We start from the raw sequence: 13,327 nt of genomic DNA, 5'->3' as shown, positions 1-13,327 counted from the left end.
GCAGGGCCCTTTGTCCCGACTGAGTAAGAAGAAGATTGACGAAATTGCTTCTTACTTTTGCGGACTTCTTTAATTTTTGACTGATTTTTGACTGATTGTGGGCCTTTGTGAATATGTTTTGTGGTTTGTGAGTATATCTTTTTGAGTTTGTGTTTGGTTCTGTTACATCTGTGCAATTCTTGTATTTCGTTTTATAACTCGTGTTTTTATCGTTTTATAACTCGTGACTAGTCCTCCCATATTCTCACTTTGGCTTTGTAATACCGTTCATGCCCCGTATGGAAATTGGTTGCCGACGTAAATTGTGTACATACTGTTATACTTAATTATTCTGTCCTTATATGTTTGATCGTAGTTTGTGAAGTAGGGAGGTGTCGTCATTTATTCCGAGCTTTCTCTCAACCATTTCACTGCGAGTTATACTGTGTATGACTATGTATGTGACAAATAAACCAAACTTGAAACTTGAAACTTGAAAGTTTTGTGTTCTATTTTGGTTCAGGGAGTTAGGGCAGGTTCTTGTTTTTTGCCTATTTTTGGTATTTCTCTGTAAGGTAAGTTATCTGCTCTGTTTTCTCTCTAGGACTTTATATTTGTTATTTTGGCACTGTCATCTCCTGAATCACACACCTCTACAAAATAAAGATCTCCTTTTTCTTTATGTCATTTTCCCCATCTCTCTTTTCTCTGTTACGGTCCGAGTCGTTACTAGATCGGGTCGTTACAGTGAATGTTTTATAATATCCTTTTATCCCATATTAGAAAGATGTGGACACAATTATTTTATTATCGTCAAAAATGTGAAAATGCTTGCAAACCTATGTTCAGAAAACATATCCTGTCAGATCAAAATGTAGGCTGTGTATTCTGTCAGATTAGAATTAAGACTGGGCTAACCATTTCATTTGATTTTGATATCAGTTGAGCAGCCAGGAGTTGAATGTTTTTTATTTAAATTCAAAACTCTTTTTACCACCAAACATTAGCAACAAAATATTCATGAAAGTGATTATTTATTATTGTAACATTTTTATTTCAAGAAAGTACAGCTTGTATGAGATGAGGAATCAAATTGTGTTGTAGTCCTCAAATGAAACAGTTTATGTTCCATAGAGTAGGTGCTTCACATGGAGGGGGCCGTGTTTAAAACAGAATTAGTACAGAATCTCTGGAACATGCAGTATAATGGCTGTTTCATAATGTGAAGAAGAACAAATTTGGAAAAATAATACACTCTCTCTCTCTCTTTCTCTCTCTCACTCTCTCTCTCTCTCTGTTCAAATCTGGCTTTAACGAAGCCTACATTGCTACGAACACATTGGATGCGCAATGTAATTGAATCACTCAAAGCATATTTACTTATTTACTATATTTGTAGTTTAGTTGTCCTTAACATTATGTGATAAAACAATGCATGACGGGGGAGGGCATTGTGAAAGGAGTGAGTTAACTTAACCATCAAGTGTAGACCCTCAGGAGAGTCATGACACTGAGGTGACAACTATGGCACATTTCAATCAAGCAGAGGTCATCTTGATAGACAGTTGCTGGTTCAAGCCCCACCACTTTCAAGTTGCCATTGTTAGGCACCTGAGCAAGACCCTTACCTCTCAGCTGCTCAGGTTGTACTCAGTCATAATTGTAAGTCACTTACAACAAAAGTGTCAGCTAAATGCCATAAAATGTAAAAATGTAAATGTACAATCAGATAGATAGCCCATCTTCTCTGTCCTGGTTCTCAGATGGTGGAACCACTGGCTGTCTGCACAGCAGATTCCCTTGCTGTCTTCAAACACAGACTAAATACTCATCTATTTTTACAGTATTAAATGACCACTAATTCTGCTAATTATTAAAACATGTTAATGTCTTGAAGTGTCTTGAATTGCACTATTGTGTATCAGTGCTTATATGTTTGGCATTGCACTTATGCTTATTTTGTAATTAATTCTTTATAGGTATCAGCACTGACTCCTGTATCTAATGTTATCTTTGTTCAGTTGTATTTGGACTCCAACCTATTTGTACTGGTTGATACATTCTCTGATGACATAGCACTTTTGTAAATTGCTCTGAGTGTCTGTTAAATGCAATAAAGGTAAATGCAAACAGATGATATTCAATGTTACTGAATAAAAGAGCTAACATTTGAACTAGAATGGACTGTCTTTTTTTCTACAACCTACTGACTTATAACCCACTGACAAGAAATCTGCTACACCTACTTGTGCAGCTGTTCTCGAAGTACATGTGTTTTTGAAGAATTGTGAGGTCCTATGCAAATATTGCTAGTTTGCGAAGTCTGTGCAGTGCGTATATGGTATCTAAGCTGGAACAACTGCCAGATTTGAAATCACTGTTTTCTACTGTTGAGAATATTCTCATTTACATATCTCCGCCTATTCGATCTACAGAAGTTTAGCCCCGCCAGTAACAACAATGAAAAAAAATCATTAAAATAATAAAAGAAATATGAATAGGCTTATAAGTGAAGTGAACTATTTGAATATGTATGGTCAGAGGAAGTAGCAGTAATAAATTATTATTTTCAAATATTATAGAATAATATGAAAGTTTGCACAGCGCAATATGTGATATGCATTGGTATAGTTATTAAATATAATTGAATTATCAGTTAGCCTATATACTGCAGTTATCTATGCATAATCATTTTATTCAAAAACCGACGTTTGATTTCTGCATTCCAAACACGAAACATTCATCATATTGTCTTCATTTATTACAACAAAGTTTTGCTGCTATACAGAATTCTTGGTAATTTCGGAATCATATACGTCTACAGCTCTGTACGTCACCTTGTTTGGTATCTTGTTAAAATGATTTGAAACCTCAGAATTTACACAGTGCCAGAATCACCGTGAAATGATTTTATTATATTTATCTGCAGCAAAATGCATTGATTAATGTCACGTCTGTGGCTTCTAGTCTGCACCCCCTATAATCCCCGTGTCCGTCCCTAGTCCCATTTATTAGCGTCACCTGTCAAGCATTCCTTAATGTTTTTGTCTGTTTAAACCTAACGGTGTCTGTCGATCTCGATCAGCACTTGCACAGTAGATGTTTTCTGCCGTGGAGAGGATCATTTTCAAAGCACCTTTATGACACAAACGGAATCCTCATTCAGAAAGTCTAAAAGGTGCATTTGAAGTTTCTACAAAAGCATTTCTGTTTTACTTTATTTATGCTCCATTTGAGAATGAATCTTGCGTCTGTGTAACCACAAAGACAATACTTCAGGACACGTTACTTCAATACTTCAGGAAAGAGCGCGGAAAGCTGAATTTATACACAGAGAAATGAACTGGCTATCACGTCACTCAGAACCAGTACGAACAAAAATACCGAATACATTGAGCTCTTACAATAAGTACATTAAAAATAATTAACAATTTGGCGTTGAACTGGAGAGGAGAAATCGATGCATTATGGGTCAGTCAACTACTGGTGCCCTGTAGCATACCATAGCAAATAAAAACAGGTACTGATGTTAATTGTTATCCGAAACCTGATCTCATTATATTCAGTATAATCTCTTTCCCTTTTCAGGGCATTATAATGAATTTTTATTGGCATACCATATCTTTGTGCTCATATAAAGATTAGAGATTAATAGCTACATTCTGAAATTTAGTGGTCAATACCAGTGTTGGAATAGATTTAACCCCGTGAAATCAAAGACGTTAAGTATCCCACAAACTTTTTCCCTTTAACATGATATTTTTCATTCATTCATTCATTCATTCATTCATTCATTCATTCATTCATTCATTCATTCATTCATTCATTCATTCATTCATTTGTTTAAATAAACCAAAAGAAACATTTTGTGCTGTATTGATGGGACTTTATTCAGACATATTTATGTCAGCATAGAACTGCATCATTGGATACTCCGCTCCTATGGGCGGTTTAGCGGTACTTCTCGGACAGAGCCCAGGCCACGTTCTGGAAGAACTTGTCAACAGCCATGTGAACCTCAGGAGTGAAATCCGCAGGGAAGAACAAGGCCAAGACCACTATGAGGTTGTGCGCAAGAATCTGAAATGAAAACGAAAGCAGATGTTTTAAACTACAGCGGTGACTTTTTATAATCTGCACTATAAAGCCTTTAAGTATATTTAAGGATGGATATTGTCGCCTTAAAGTTTACGAATATTACCTCTATTATTAATTATAATACGCGAAAAATACATTTCACAGTAGCGTGTGTTTTAGAGTACCTTGAAGTTAGCAGGGTCCACCCGCAGCTTGAAAGCGTGCAGTTCACTGAGCGAGGCCAAACCGCCAGTAAGGTCATCAATGTGGCCAACCGCCTCAGCGATTCCGCCCATGATAGTTCTTCCGTGCTTCTTCACAGCAGCGGATCCGGGGCTCAGGTCGGACCAACTGGCGAAGTAAGTCTTTGTCTGGGGGTATACGGTGAGCATTCTGATGGAAACAGCACAGATTAGAAATAGTTACATCATACAAACGACGGCCTACAGATATACTTCTAGAAAATACATTCAAATCAATTATATAACCAGCGCACACGAATTGGCAAAAATAAAAAGCGTTTAATTTTCGAAATAATCTCAAATAAACCGAACATACCACCCTAACTGGTAGTTGTGCAGTGTATTTTAAACTTAGACTTTATATTTTTAGTTTTCCGTGTCGACGTGAATGCGCAGAGTACAGTTACCTGCCAAAAGCTTCAGCCCCGATGTCATCGGCCTTGGAGGACGCTTTGCCCCAGAAGGCCTTGACGATAGACTTGTCCTTAGCAGTGAGACTCATCTTTATTTCGTCGTCTTCTTCCCAACTGACACTCTGGATCTATTTAGGAAAGCTCGTGATAAGACGAAGACTCTGTCCCATTTTATATACAACTAGAATCGGACACACCCAATCATCCTATCCAAACCACACCTCTGACGCACGTTACTGCTGGTCTCCACCCAGCCTAATCAAAACCGTGCCAGTGTCTAGTCTGGCAACATTTAGATAACGAATAAGAATATTTTCCTCTAATTGATAGATTCTGTATCAGTTATATTTCCATGAAATAAGCAAATACATCTACTTTTTTTTGGAAAGCATGCTGTGACTCCGCACGCTGTAGAACCTATTTTTCCAACCTCAGTACAAACCAAAACAAACGCGTAAAAGGTGACCTGGTTTTGACCAAAAGTGTGTTACGTGGATGATTTTAATTTACATAACGTAAATACAGCAGTATTTGTTTGTATATAACGTAGATATAAATATAATATAAACAAACCAATAAATAAATATAATAAAAACACTCGTTTAGATACATACATACACAAATGTGCACACATCATTTGCCCTTTTTTAAAAGCAAGCAAATGACAAGAGAACACTGGAAAGAAGGCCCAACCGTATCAGTCAGCTTCTGCATTGATGATAATTTATCGGAACATCTCGTGAATGGGTACCTAAAAAGTGATCACTCATTGTATTGTGAGATACAATTATATCAATATCAAACATTAAAGAAACCAGTGAAGGAAAATGTCAAAAATATCGATTTCCACATTCAGAACTTTGAAAGTTCTGTGGGACACAAAGTATCCTGCATACAGGTGTGGCAGTTCTGCTCAATATAATTTATAAAGATTGAAATCTTAATCGTGTTTAAAAATTGTCAAGATTACTACTAAAAACATGCGAATGTTGGCCAGAATCCCATCTGAGCTGTCCAGTCACGTAAGCTTGACGTCCAGCGAGAAATTAACCAATCAAACGGCGCTCTCTGCGAAGGGAGGAGACATTAAAAGTAAATAAATTGCACCCATTTTCTATGTTGGGCAAGAGATTCCTACTGAACGTCTTCAAGAAGGCAACTTAAAAAAAGCTCCTAAAACGTCGCTATGGTTGAGTTGACAGAAGCCCAGCGTGGTGCTATCGTTAACCTGTGGGGACATCTGAGTCCAGATGAAATCGGACCTCAGGCTTTGGCCAGGTAACTGTTTACACACTTGTAACATTTTCTTGTGACTCCTAATTCTTCTTTTAGAATAATCGATTCTCTCGTTTCAGGCTTCTGATTGTATACCCATGGACACAGAGATACTTCGCTTCCTTTGGTAACATATCCAGCGCCGCGGCCATTATGGGGAACCCCAAAGTGGCGGCGCACGGTAAAGTCGTCGTGGGTGCTCTGGACAAAGGCGTGAAGAACCTGAACAACATCAAGGGTACCTACGCTGCGCTGAGCACTATCCACTCTGAAAAACTCCACGTGGATCCCGACAACTTCAGGGTAGGTTTCAGTGGTTTGGCTTTTTAAACAAACTACATTTACTTCAGGACTGGATATCAACGATGATTGCTCATTCTCACCTGTGTTCTAATGACCGTCTTCTTCCCCTGGCAGCTTCTTGCCGAGTGCTTCACCGTATGTGTGGCCATGAAGCTGGGACCCTCCGGCTTCAACGCTGAAACGCAGCACGCTTTGGCCAAGTTCTTGGCTGAAGTTGTGTCTGCTCTCGGCAAACAGTATCATTAGGCTAATTAAGGAAAACGGCTCCATGTAAGAACACCTTCGTGCACCAAGCTGTTGACCAAATGATAACTCTTGCTAACGAATAAACGATTTAAACACATTACTGGGTTTGCTGTTTATTTCGCCGAAATGGCCAACTACTTTTAAATGACTACAATTATATGCAAGACATGAGATCTATTTATTTCAACTGTACTCCACACAGCAGTCTAAATCATTTGTTCGTTTTTGCTCTATATGCTGGGTGTATTGCATTTTCATTTAATAAAAAGCATTACATTTAAAACTATGAATTGAACCGATTTAATTGGCGTAAAAAGCTGCGCATTTCAATTTGGTTGGAGGTGACCGGGTTTAAAACGGAATAAGCACAGAATATCTGAAACATACAGTATAATTGCTATTTCATAATGTGAAGAACAATTTGAAAAAATAACTAAGAATTTCAGAAAGTGAACCAAAATGAGCTCGCGCTCGTTATCTCTGTTCACACCTGGCTTTAACGGAGCCTACGTCGCTACTAACACATCGGACGCGCAATGTAATTCAGTCACTCAAAACACTTTTGGAAGTGGTCTAGGACGCATCAGGCCACATTACGTCTGTATTGTGATCGATGATGCATTTCGACAGCCGCCCATATCATCCGCGCACTAGCCGGAAAATACATAATTGCGCGCATGTTTGGGGATCACTCTGCATGTAGGTAAGCAAGCTAGGCTAACGGATAAAAGTATAACTCAGTGCAAGCGATTCGCGGGACACGATAGCTAAATGTGCCCGGCACTTCCTTAAACGAAAATTATGTTAGAAATGCGATCACAAGTAATCATTCGCCATGCATTCAAAATGTCAAGTGTAACGGTTATACCTTTGTGACTGGAACACTCAAAACGTATGTTAATGCCAGATGTGGACAGCCCCTCTCCCCCCACATGCTGAATATATCTGGATCTTCTCCTCAACTTTTTGCCCCTTCCATTTGATTTCATATCTGAATCCTTTGTTGGTATTTTTCTCTGTCAATGACGTGTACACATGCAAAATTGAACTTTAAGCACCATATTTACTTATTTACTATATTTGTAGTGTAGCTATATGTTGTAGTAAACATCACGTGAGAAAACGATGTGTGACGGTTGAGGGGCATTGTGAGAGGAGTGAATTTTGAATGATATGGAGGATATGCAGCGTTTCTGAATAAATACAACGGTTGAACTAGAATGTACTGGCTTCTTTGTTATGATACAGTGACTACAGCAATATGTATGCACTATATTTACTTATTAAAACTGATACTAATACAGCTGATATTTTGCATAGGTGCTTCTGCTGAATTGATCTGAGAAGCATGCACAATTGCAGTAATACATTGACAACAACCCAGCCAACTAATAAGAGGTGTGTGTTGTCAGTGAAAATTTTAACTATCTCAGCAACACAGACTTTGATATCGTTTCTGCGTTTCTGCATAATTTCTGTGAATTTGTATGTTCAATTTTGCTCCACAGATGCTGGACTTAGCAAATTTGTGCAAATGCTTGTGCAAGACAGAAAGAGAGATTAGAAGAGATATTTAAAAACTTGTCCATCAAGTGTAGACCCTCAGGAGAGATTTGGTCAGGCACGACACTGAGGTGACATCATATACTGTAATCAGGCTTCACTACAGAACCATGGCACATTTGAATCAAGCAGAGGCCATCTTTATAGATCCAGAAGAACATCTAAAGATGATTGTTTCATTGACATTGACTCTACAGCATTAAATTCAAATTCCTGTGCCTGAAAAAAACCCAAAACCTTATCAGATAGACAGCACATCCTTATTACAGTGGTCACTGTGCAGGCTAACATGGCAAGCATATATATGTGCTTACAGAGAACTACCTGAATGGTTGTTGCATTCAGGGCTCCTCGGGTGGGATATTGTGACCTCTCATCTTTGTGTTCTTATTTGGTCCTGCAAGGTAGCTTACTCTTAAAACTGCATTCTATGTAATGCAGATTACCTGCTTGAGGGGAGACATGACAAATAATCATAGAGATTGTTTCTGTTGAACAACCTATGGAGAACCAGCTGACCACTAGGAGTGGAAGATTGTTAAGAAATCTGATAGGTTTAAGGACATGATATAATAAAAAACAAGGTCTTTGACATAGTGAAGAAAAGTCCTTTTAATTGAATGTGAAATTGTTTTTAAATTTAGTCACATTTTAAAGAACTTATATAAGTTCTTCCAAAATGAATATTTTAGCTAGCAGAAGATTGTGTTAAAAGAAAATGCATTTATTTTTGTGTAGATGTAAATTAAGAAAATAAAATATAGAAAGTTATATGGTGAAGTTATATGGTGTAGTTCTCATGAGATCAGGAAATCCACATGAGACCAGAGCGGCGTGGGGCATATAGTTACGGATGGATGTTCCCTTCACTGTCTTCCAGTACCTGCACACAGGAGATTTAAAACACTGATACTCACTTAGAATGGCAAGAATGGACATGCCCCTTTCTAAATGATGACAATAGTCAAACCTCGATCCACACCTCTAGTATGTTGAGCCTCGAGTAAGACTCTTCTCTGTCCTGGTTCTCAGATGGTGGAACCACTGGCTGTCTGCACAGCAGATTCCCTTGCTGTCTTCAAACACAGACTAAATACTCATCTATTTTTACAGTATTAAATGACCACTAATTCTGCTAATTATTAAAACATGTTAATGTCTTGAAGTGTCTTGAATTGCACTACTGTGTATCCGTGCTTATATGTTTGGCATTGCACTTATCAGCACTGACTCCTGTATCTAATGTTATCTTTGTTCAGTTGTATTTGGACTCCAACCTATTTGTATTTTCTGATACATTCTCTTATGACATAACACTTTTGTAAGTTGCTCTGAGTGTCTGTTAAATGCCATAAAGGTAAATGCAAATGTAAAAAAAAAGAAAAAAAGAAAAAAGTGTGTTTTTGAAGAAATGTGAGATACTATGTAAATATTGTTAGTTTACCAAGTCTATGCAGTGTGTATATGGCATCTAAGATGCAAAAACTGCCCATTTTGAAATCACTGTTTTCTACTGTCGAGAATACTCTCATTTACATATCTCCGCCTATTCGATCTACAGAAGTTTAGCCCCGCCTTTGGATTCTCAGGAGCGTTTTAGTGCCTGATGCTTTTTAACTGAGACGCAATACAGGCGGCCATGCATATCAGACCGCATTTATCATATTTCAGTATTAAAGGCGAAGTAACAGAAAGGGGTTGTTTAAGCGATAAACATATATTCTTGAAACTCCTCATGTATAAAACATAATCTGACTATTTTTTTGGAAGATTTTGGTTATTTTTCCCCTCAAAAGAAACAGGCAAATTTACTTAACAATTAATTCCACATTTTCGAACTTCCTAACAAAGAAATTAATTCGAGCATTAGGGCTTCCTGTCCGCTGGCTCGCTCCGTGCGCATTGACTTTCTATCTCTTTTTCGTACACGGGATTTTTTCAATGTTTATACGATTTTTTGTTGTTCGTGGACATGGTATTTGTTTCATATGAGTTTATACATCTGAAGTAAAAGTTGGTGAAAGTATCTTTTGCGTGTTTGTTGACGATACATCTGAGATTACTGAGGTTCAAGCACCCAGTCACTGACGCCAAGCTGTTGTCGTGTTATGTCCTAAAAATCGATGGAAAAACCTTGTTTTCATTTTGGTGATAACGTTGCGGAAGTGAAGAAATCGGATAAAGATCTTCTTTTAAAATTACGCCCCAGCGTGCAGCACTCACTCACCCAAGTGCTGTGCAGTTCATCTTGGATGTAAAACTCCTATATTGGGCAAAATTTTAAAGCAGACGCATCCATTATCTCCCATCACAGAAGACTTTTTAAATCAGAATATTCCGACAAAGCGCCATAGGTCCAGTATAATAATTCTGTCATGTATTGTGTATTTCCAAAATCAAAATCAGATTCACATTATTATTAAGATGTCATACATAGCCTATAAGAATTTTTCCTGGTGAGCGCACATGTATAACATAAAAAACGACGAAACATATTAAAAGGACCCGAAAGGTACCTTACTACATTAATGGATTTTGCAATACACTCAAGAAAAAGCAAGACGGACGCATATGCGGAGGAGAGAGAGATTTATTATGGGCAAATCCAAAATCAGAGTCGTTAGGGCAGTCCAGGGTCATAGAGCCTACACGGAGCGTACGAGGATACAGAGGATATAACAGAGGCTAGGATAACAAACGAAGGCTTTGAAACAAAAACGGGCTTTCAGACTTCTACCAAACATATAAACGCAAGCATTCAAATAAACAATGAACAGACAAGACACAGGACCCACGACAGGGTTTAAATACATGAACTTAACAAGGTAGAAACGAGGGACAGGCGTGAGCAATCAAACGATGGGCGAAGAAAACGAATCTATGCCATGGAACTAAAAATACGCAAGACAGAGAGAACATGGAAGACGGAAGCTGGGAAGGACTATTCGTGACAATAGGCTTATAAAAGAGCCGATGTGAAGTGAAGTATTTGAATATGTGTGGATCTGAGGAAGTATCAGTAATAAAATATTATTTACAAATATTATAAAATAATAATATTATAATTATTATTATAATATTGCAGCTATACAGAATTCTTGGTAATTTCGGAATCATATACGTCTACCGCTCTGTACGTCACCTAGTTTGGTATCTTGTTAAAATGATTTGAAACCTCAGAATTTACACAGTGCCAGAATCACCGTGAAATTATTTTATTATATTTATCTGCAGCAAAAATGCATTGATTAATGTCACGTCTGTGGCTTCTAGTCCGCACCCCCTATAATCCCCGTGTCCGTCCCTAGTCCCATTTATTAGCGTCACCTGTCAAGCATTCCTTAATGTTTTTTTCTGTTTAAATCTAACGGTGACTGTCGATCATTGCGAAGTCTCGTTCCGCATTTGCACAGTTAGACGTTTTCTGGCGTTGATAGGACCATTTTCAAAGCACCTTTATGACACAAACGGAGTCCTCATCCAGCAAGTTTAAAGATTTTACAAACGCATTTCTGTTTTACTTTATGTCAGCTCCATTTGACAGTTAATCTTGCGTCTGTGTAACCACAAAGACAATACTTCAGGACACCTTGCTTCAATACTTCAGGAAAGACCGTGGACGAACAAAAATACCCAATACGTCGAACTCTTACAGGAAGTACATTAAAATAATTAACAGTTTGGCGTTGAACTGCAGAGGAGAAATCGATGCGTTATGTGTCAGTGACCTATTGGTGCCCTGAGCATACCTTTTCGTTGCTTCCAGAAGTCGGCAAATAATGTCAGGTATTCAATTGTTATCTGAAACCTGATCTCATTTATTATATTCAGTATAATCTCTTTCCCTTTTCAGGGCATTATAATGAATTTTTATTTGCATACCATATGTTTGCGCTCATATAAAGATTAGAGATTAAATAAGTACTCATGGAAAAAGTGTGACTAAACCTAGTACTTACTTAAAAATGGTACATTCTGCTACATTCAGAAATTTAGTGGTCAATACCAATGTTGGAATAGATTTAACCCCGTGAAATCAAAGACGTTAAGTATCCCACAAACTTTTTCCCTTTAAGATGATATTTTTCATTCATTCATTTGTTTAAATAAACCAAAAGAAACATTTGTGCTGTATTAATGGGACTTTATTCAGACATATTTATGTCAGCATAGAACTGCATCATTGGATACTCCGCTCCTATGGGCGGTTTAGCGGTACTTCTCGGACAGAGCCCAGGCCACGTTCTGGAAGAACTTGTCAACAGCCATGTGAACCTCAGGAGTGAAATCCGCAGGGAAGAACAAGGCCAAGACCACTATGAGGTTGTGCGCAAGAATCTGAAATGAAAACGAAAGCAGATGTTTTAAACTACAGCGGTGACTTTTTATAATCTGCACTATAAAGCCTTTAAGTATATTTAAGGATGGATATTGTCGCCTTAAAGTTTACGAATATTACCTCTATTATTAATTATAATACGCGAAAAATACATTTCACAGTAGCGTGTGTTTTAGAGTACCTTGAAGTTAGCAGGGTCCACCCGCAGCTTGAAAGCGTGCAGTTCACTGAGCGAGGCCAAACCGCCAGTAAGGTCATCAATGTGGCCAACCGCCTCAGCGATTCCGCCCATGATAGTTCTTCCGTGCTTCTTCACAGCAGCGGATCCGGGGCTCAGGTCGGACCAACTGGCGAAGTAAGTCTTTGTCTGGGGGTATACGGTGAGCATTCTGATGGAAACAGCACAGATTAGAAATAGTTACATCATACAAACGACGGCCTACAGATATACTTCTAGAAAATACATTCAAATCAATTATATAACCAGCGCACACGAATTGGCAAAAATAAAAAGCGTTTAATTTTCGAAATAATCTCAAATAAACCGAACATACCACCCTAACTGGTAGTCGTGCAGTGTGTTTTAAACTTAGACTTTATATTTTTAGTTTTCCGTGTCGACGTGAATGCGCAGAGTACAAGTTACCTGCCAAAAGCTTCAGCCCCGATGTCATCGGCCTTGGAGGACGCTTTGCCCCAGAAGGCCTTGACGATAGACTTGTCCTTAGCAGTGAGACTCATCTTTATTTCGTCGTCTTCTTCTCAACTGACACTCTGGATCTATTTAGGAAAGCTCGTGATAAGACGAAGACTCTGTCCCATTTTATATACAACTAGAATCGGACACACCCAATCATCCTATCCAAACCACACCTCTGACGCACGTTACT

General features: G+C 38.2%; 3 protein-coding genes and 1 long non-coding RNA gene across 4 annotated transcripts; 2 read left to right on the top strand and 2 right to left on the bottom strand.

Moving 5' to 3' along the window:
- Positions 1 to 3,848: 3,848 nt before the first annotated feature.
- On the bottom strand, positions 3,849 to 4,857 carry LOC113575268 (hemoglobin subunit alpha). The gene is made up of 3 exons (XM_027006722.2): positions 4,706 to 4,857; positions 4,242 to 4,449; positions 3,849 to 4,059 (listed from the first exon to the last, which is right to left on the bottom strand). The coding sequence occupies exons 1-3, from the start codon at positions 4,798 to 4,800 to the stop codon at positions 3,931 to 3,933; spliced, it is 432 nt and encodes a 143-aa protein (XP_026862523.2). The 5' UTR covers positions 4,801 to 4,857; the 3' UTR covers positions 3,849 to 3,930.
- A 975-nt stretch (positions 4,858 to 5,832) lies between these two features.
- Positions 5,833 to 6,632, top strand: LOC118241901 (hemoglobin subunit beta). Its single transcript, XM_035529414.1, has 3 exons — positions 5,833 to 5,989; positions 6,067 to 6,289; positions 6,404 to 6,632. Exons 1-3 carry the CDS (start codon positions 5,898 to 5,900, stop codon positions 6,533 to 6,535), a joined length of 447 nt encoding a protein of 148 aa, XP_035385307.1. The 5' UTR covers positions 5,833 to 5,897; the 3' UTR covers positions 6,536 to 6,632.
- A 483-nt stretch (positions 6,633 to 7,115) lies between these two features.
- On the top strand, positions 7,116 to 9,302 carry LOC118241907. Its single transcript, XR_004776415.1, has 3 exons — positions 7,116 to 7,238; positions 7,856 to 7,933; positions 9,131 to 9,302. It is a non-coding gene; the product is annotated as an uncharacterized LOC118241907 (long non-coding RNA).
- Positions 9,303 to 12,225: 2,923 nt separating this feature from the next.
- Positions 12,226 to 13,235, bottom strand: LOC118241904 (hemoglobin subunit alpha). The gene is made up of 3 exons (XM_035529417.1): positions 13,084 to 13,235; positions 12,619 to 12,826; positions 12,226 to 12,436 (listed from the first exon to the last, which is right to left on the bottom strand). The coding sequence occupies exons 1-3, from the start codon at positions 13,176 to 13,178 to the stop codon at positions 12,308 to 12,310; spliced, it is 432 nt and encodes a 143-aa protein (XP_035385310.1). The 5' UTR covers positions 13,179 to 13,235; the 3' UTR covers positions 12,226 to 12,307.
- Between the last annotated feature and the right edge of the window lie 92 nt (positions 13,236 to 13,327).

Source organism: Electrophorus electricus, chromosome 8, assembly GCF_013358815.1.
Source record: "Electrophorus electricus isolate fEleEle1 chromosome 8, fEleEle1.pri, whole genome shotgun sequence".
NCBI lineage: Eukaryota > Metazoa > Chordata > Actinopteri > Gymnotiformes > Gymnotidae > Electrophorus > Electrophorus electricus.
Note: the sequence above shows the minus strand (reverse complement) of the source record. Positions and strands in the feature narration are given on the sequence as shown.

Excerpts from the sequence above, each read along its gene's own strand:
- LOC113575268 (XM_027006722.2), bottom strand. The coding sequence starts at position 4,800 with ATGAGTCTCACTGCTAAGGACAAGTCTATCGTCAAGGCCTTCTGGGGC. Across the intron at positions 4,450-4,705 it reads GGGGCTGAAGCTTTTGGCAG|AATGCTCACCGTATACCCCC; the intron begins GTAACTGTACTC and ends TGTTTCCATCAG. Across the intron at positions 4,060-4,241 it reads TGGACCCTGCTAACTTCAAG|ATTCTTGCGCACAACCTCAT; the intron begins GTACTCTAAAAC and ends TTTTCATTTCAG.
- LOC118241901 (XM_035529414.1), top strand. The coding sequence starts at position 5,898 with ATGGTTGAGTTGACAGAAGCCCAGCGTGGTGCTATCGTTAACCTGTGG. Across the intron at positions 5,990-6,066 it reads GGACCTCAGGCTTTGGCCAG|GCTTCTGATTGTATACCCAT; the intron begins GTAACTGTTTAC and ends CTCTCGTTTCAG. Across the intron at positions 6,290-6,403 it reads TGGATCCCGACAACTTCAGG|CTTCTTGCCGAGTGCTTCAC; the intron begins GTAGGTTTCAGT and ends TTCCCCTGGCAG.
- LOC118241904 (XM_035529417.1), bottom strand. The coding sequence starts at position 13,178 with ATGAGTCTCACTGCTAAGGACAAGTCTATCGTCAAGGCCTTCTGGGGC. Across the intron at positions 12,827-13,083 it reads GGGGCTGAAGCTTTTGGCAG|AATGCTCACCGTATACCCCC; the intron begins GTAACTTGTACT and ends TGTTTCCATCAG. Across the intron at positions 12,437-12,618 it reads TGGACCCTGCTAACTTCAAG|ATTCTTGCGCACAACCTCAT; the intron begins GTACTCTAAAAC and ends TTTTCATTTCAG.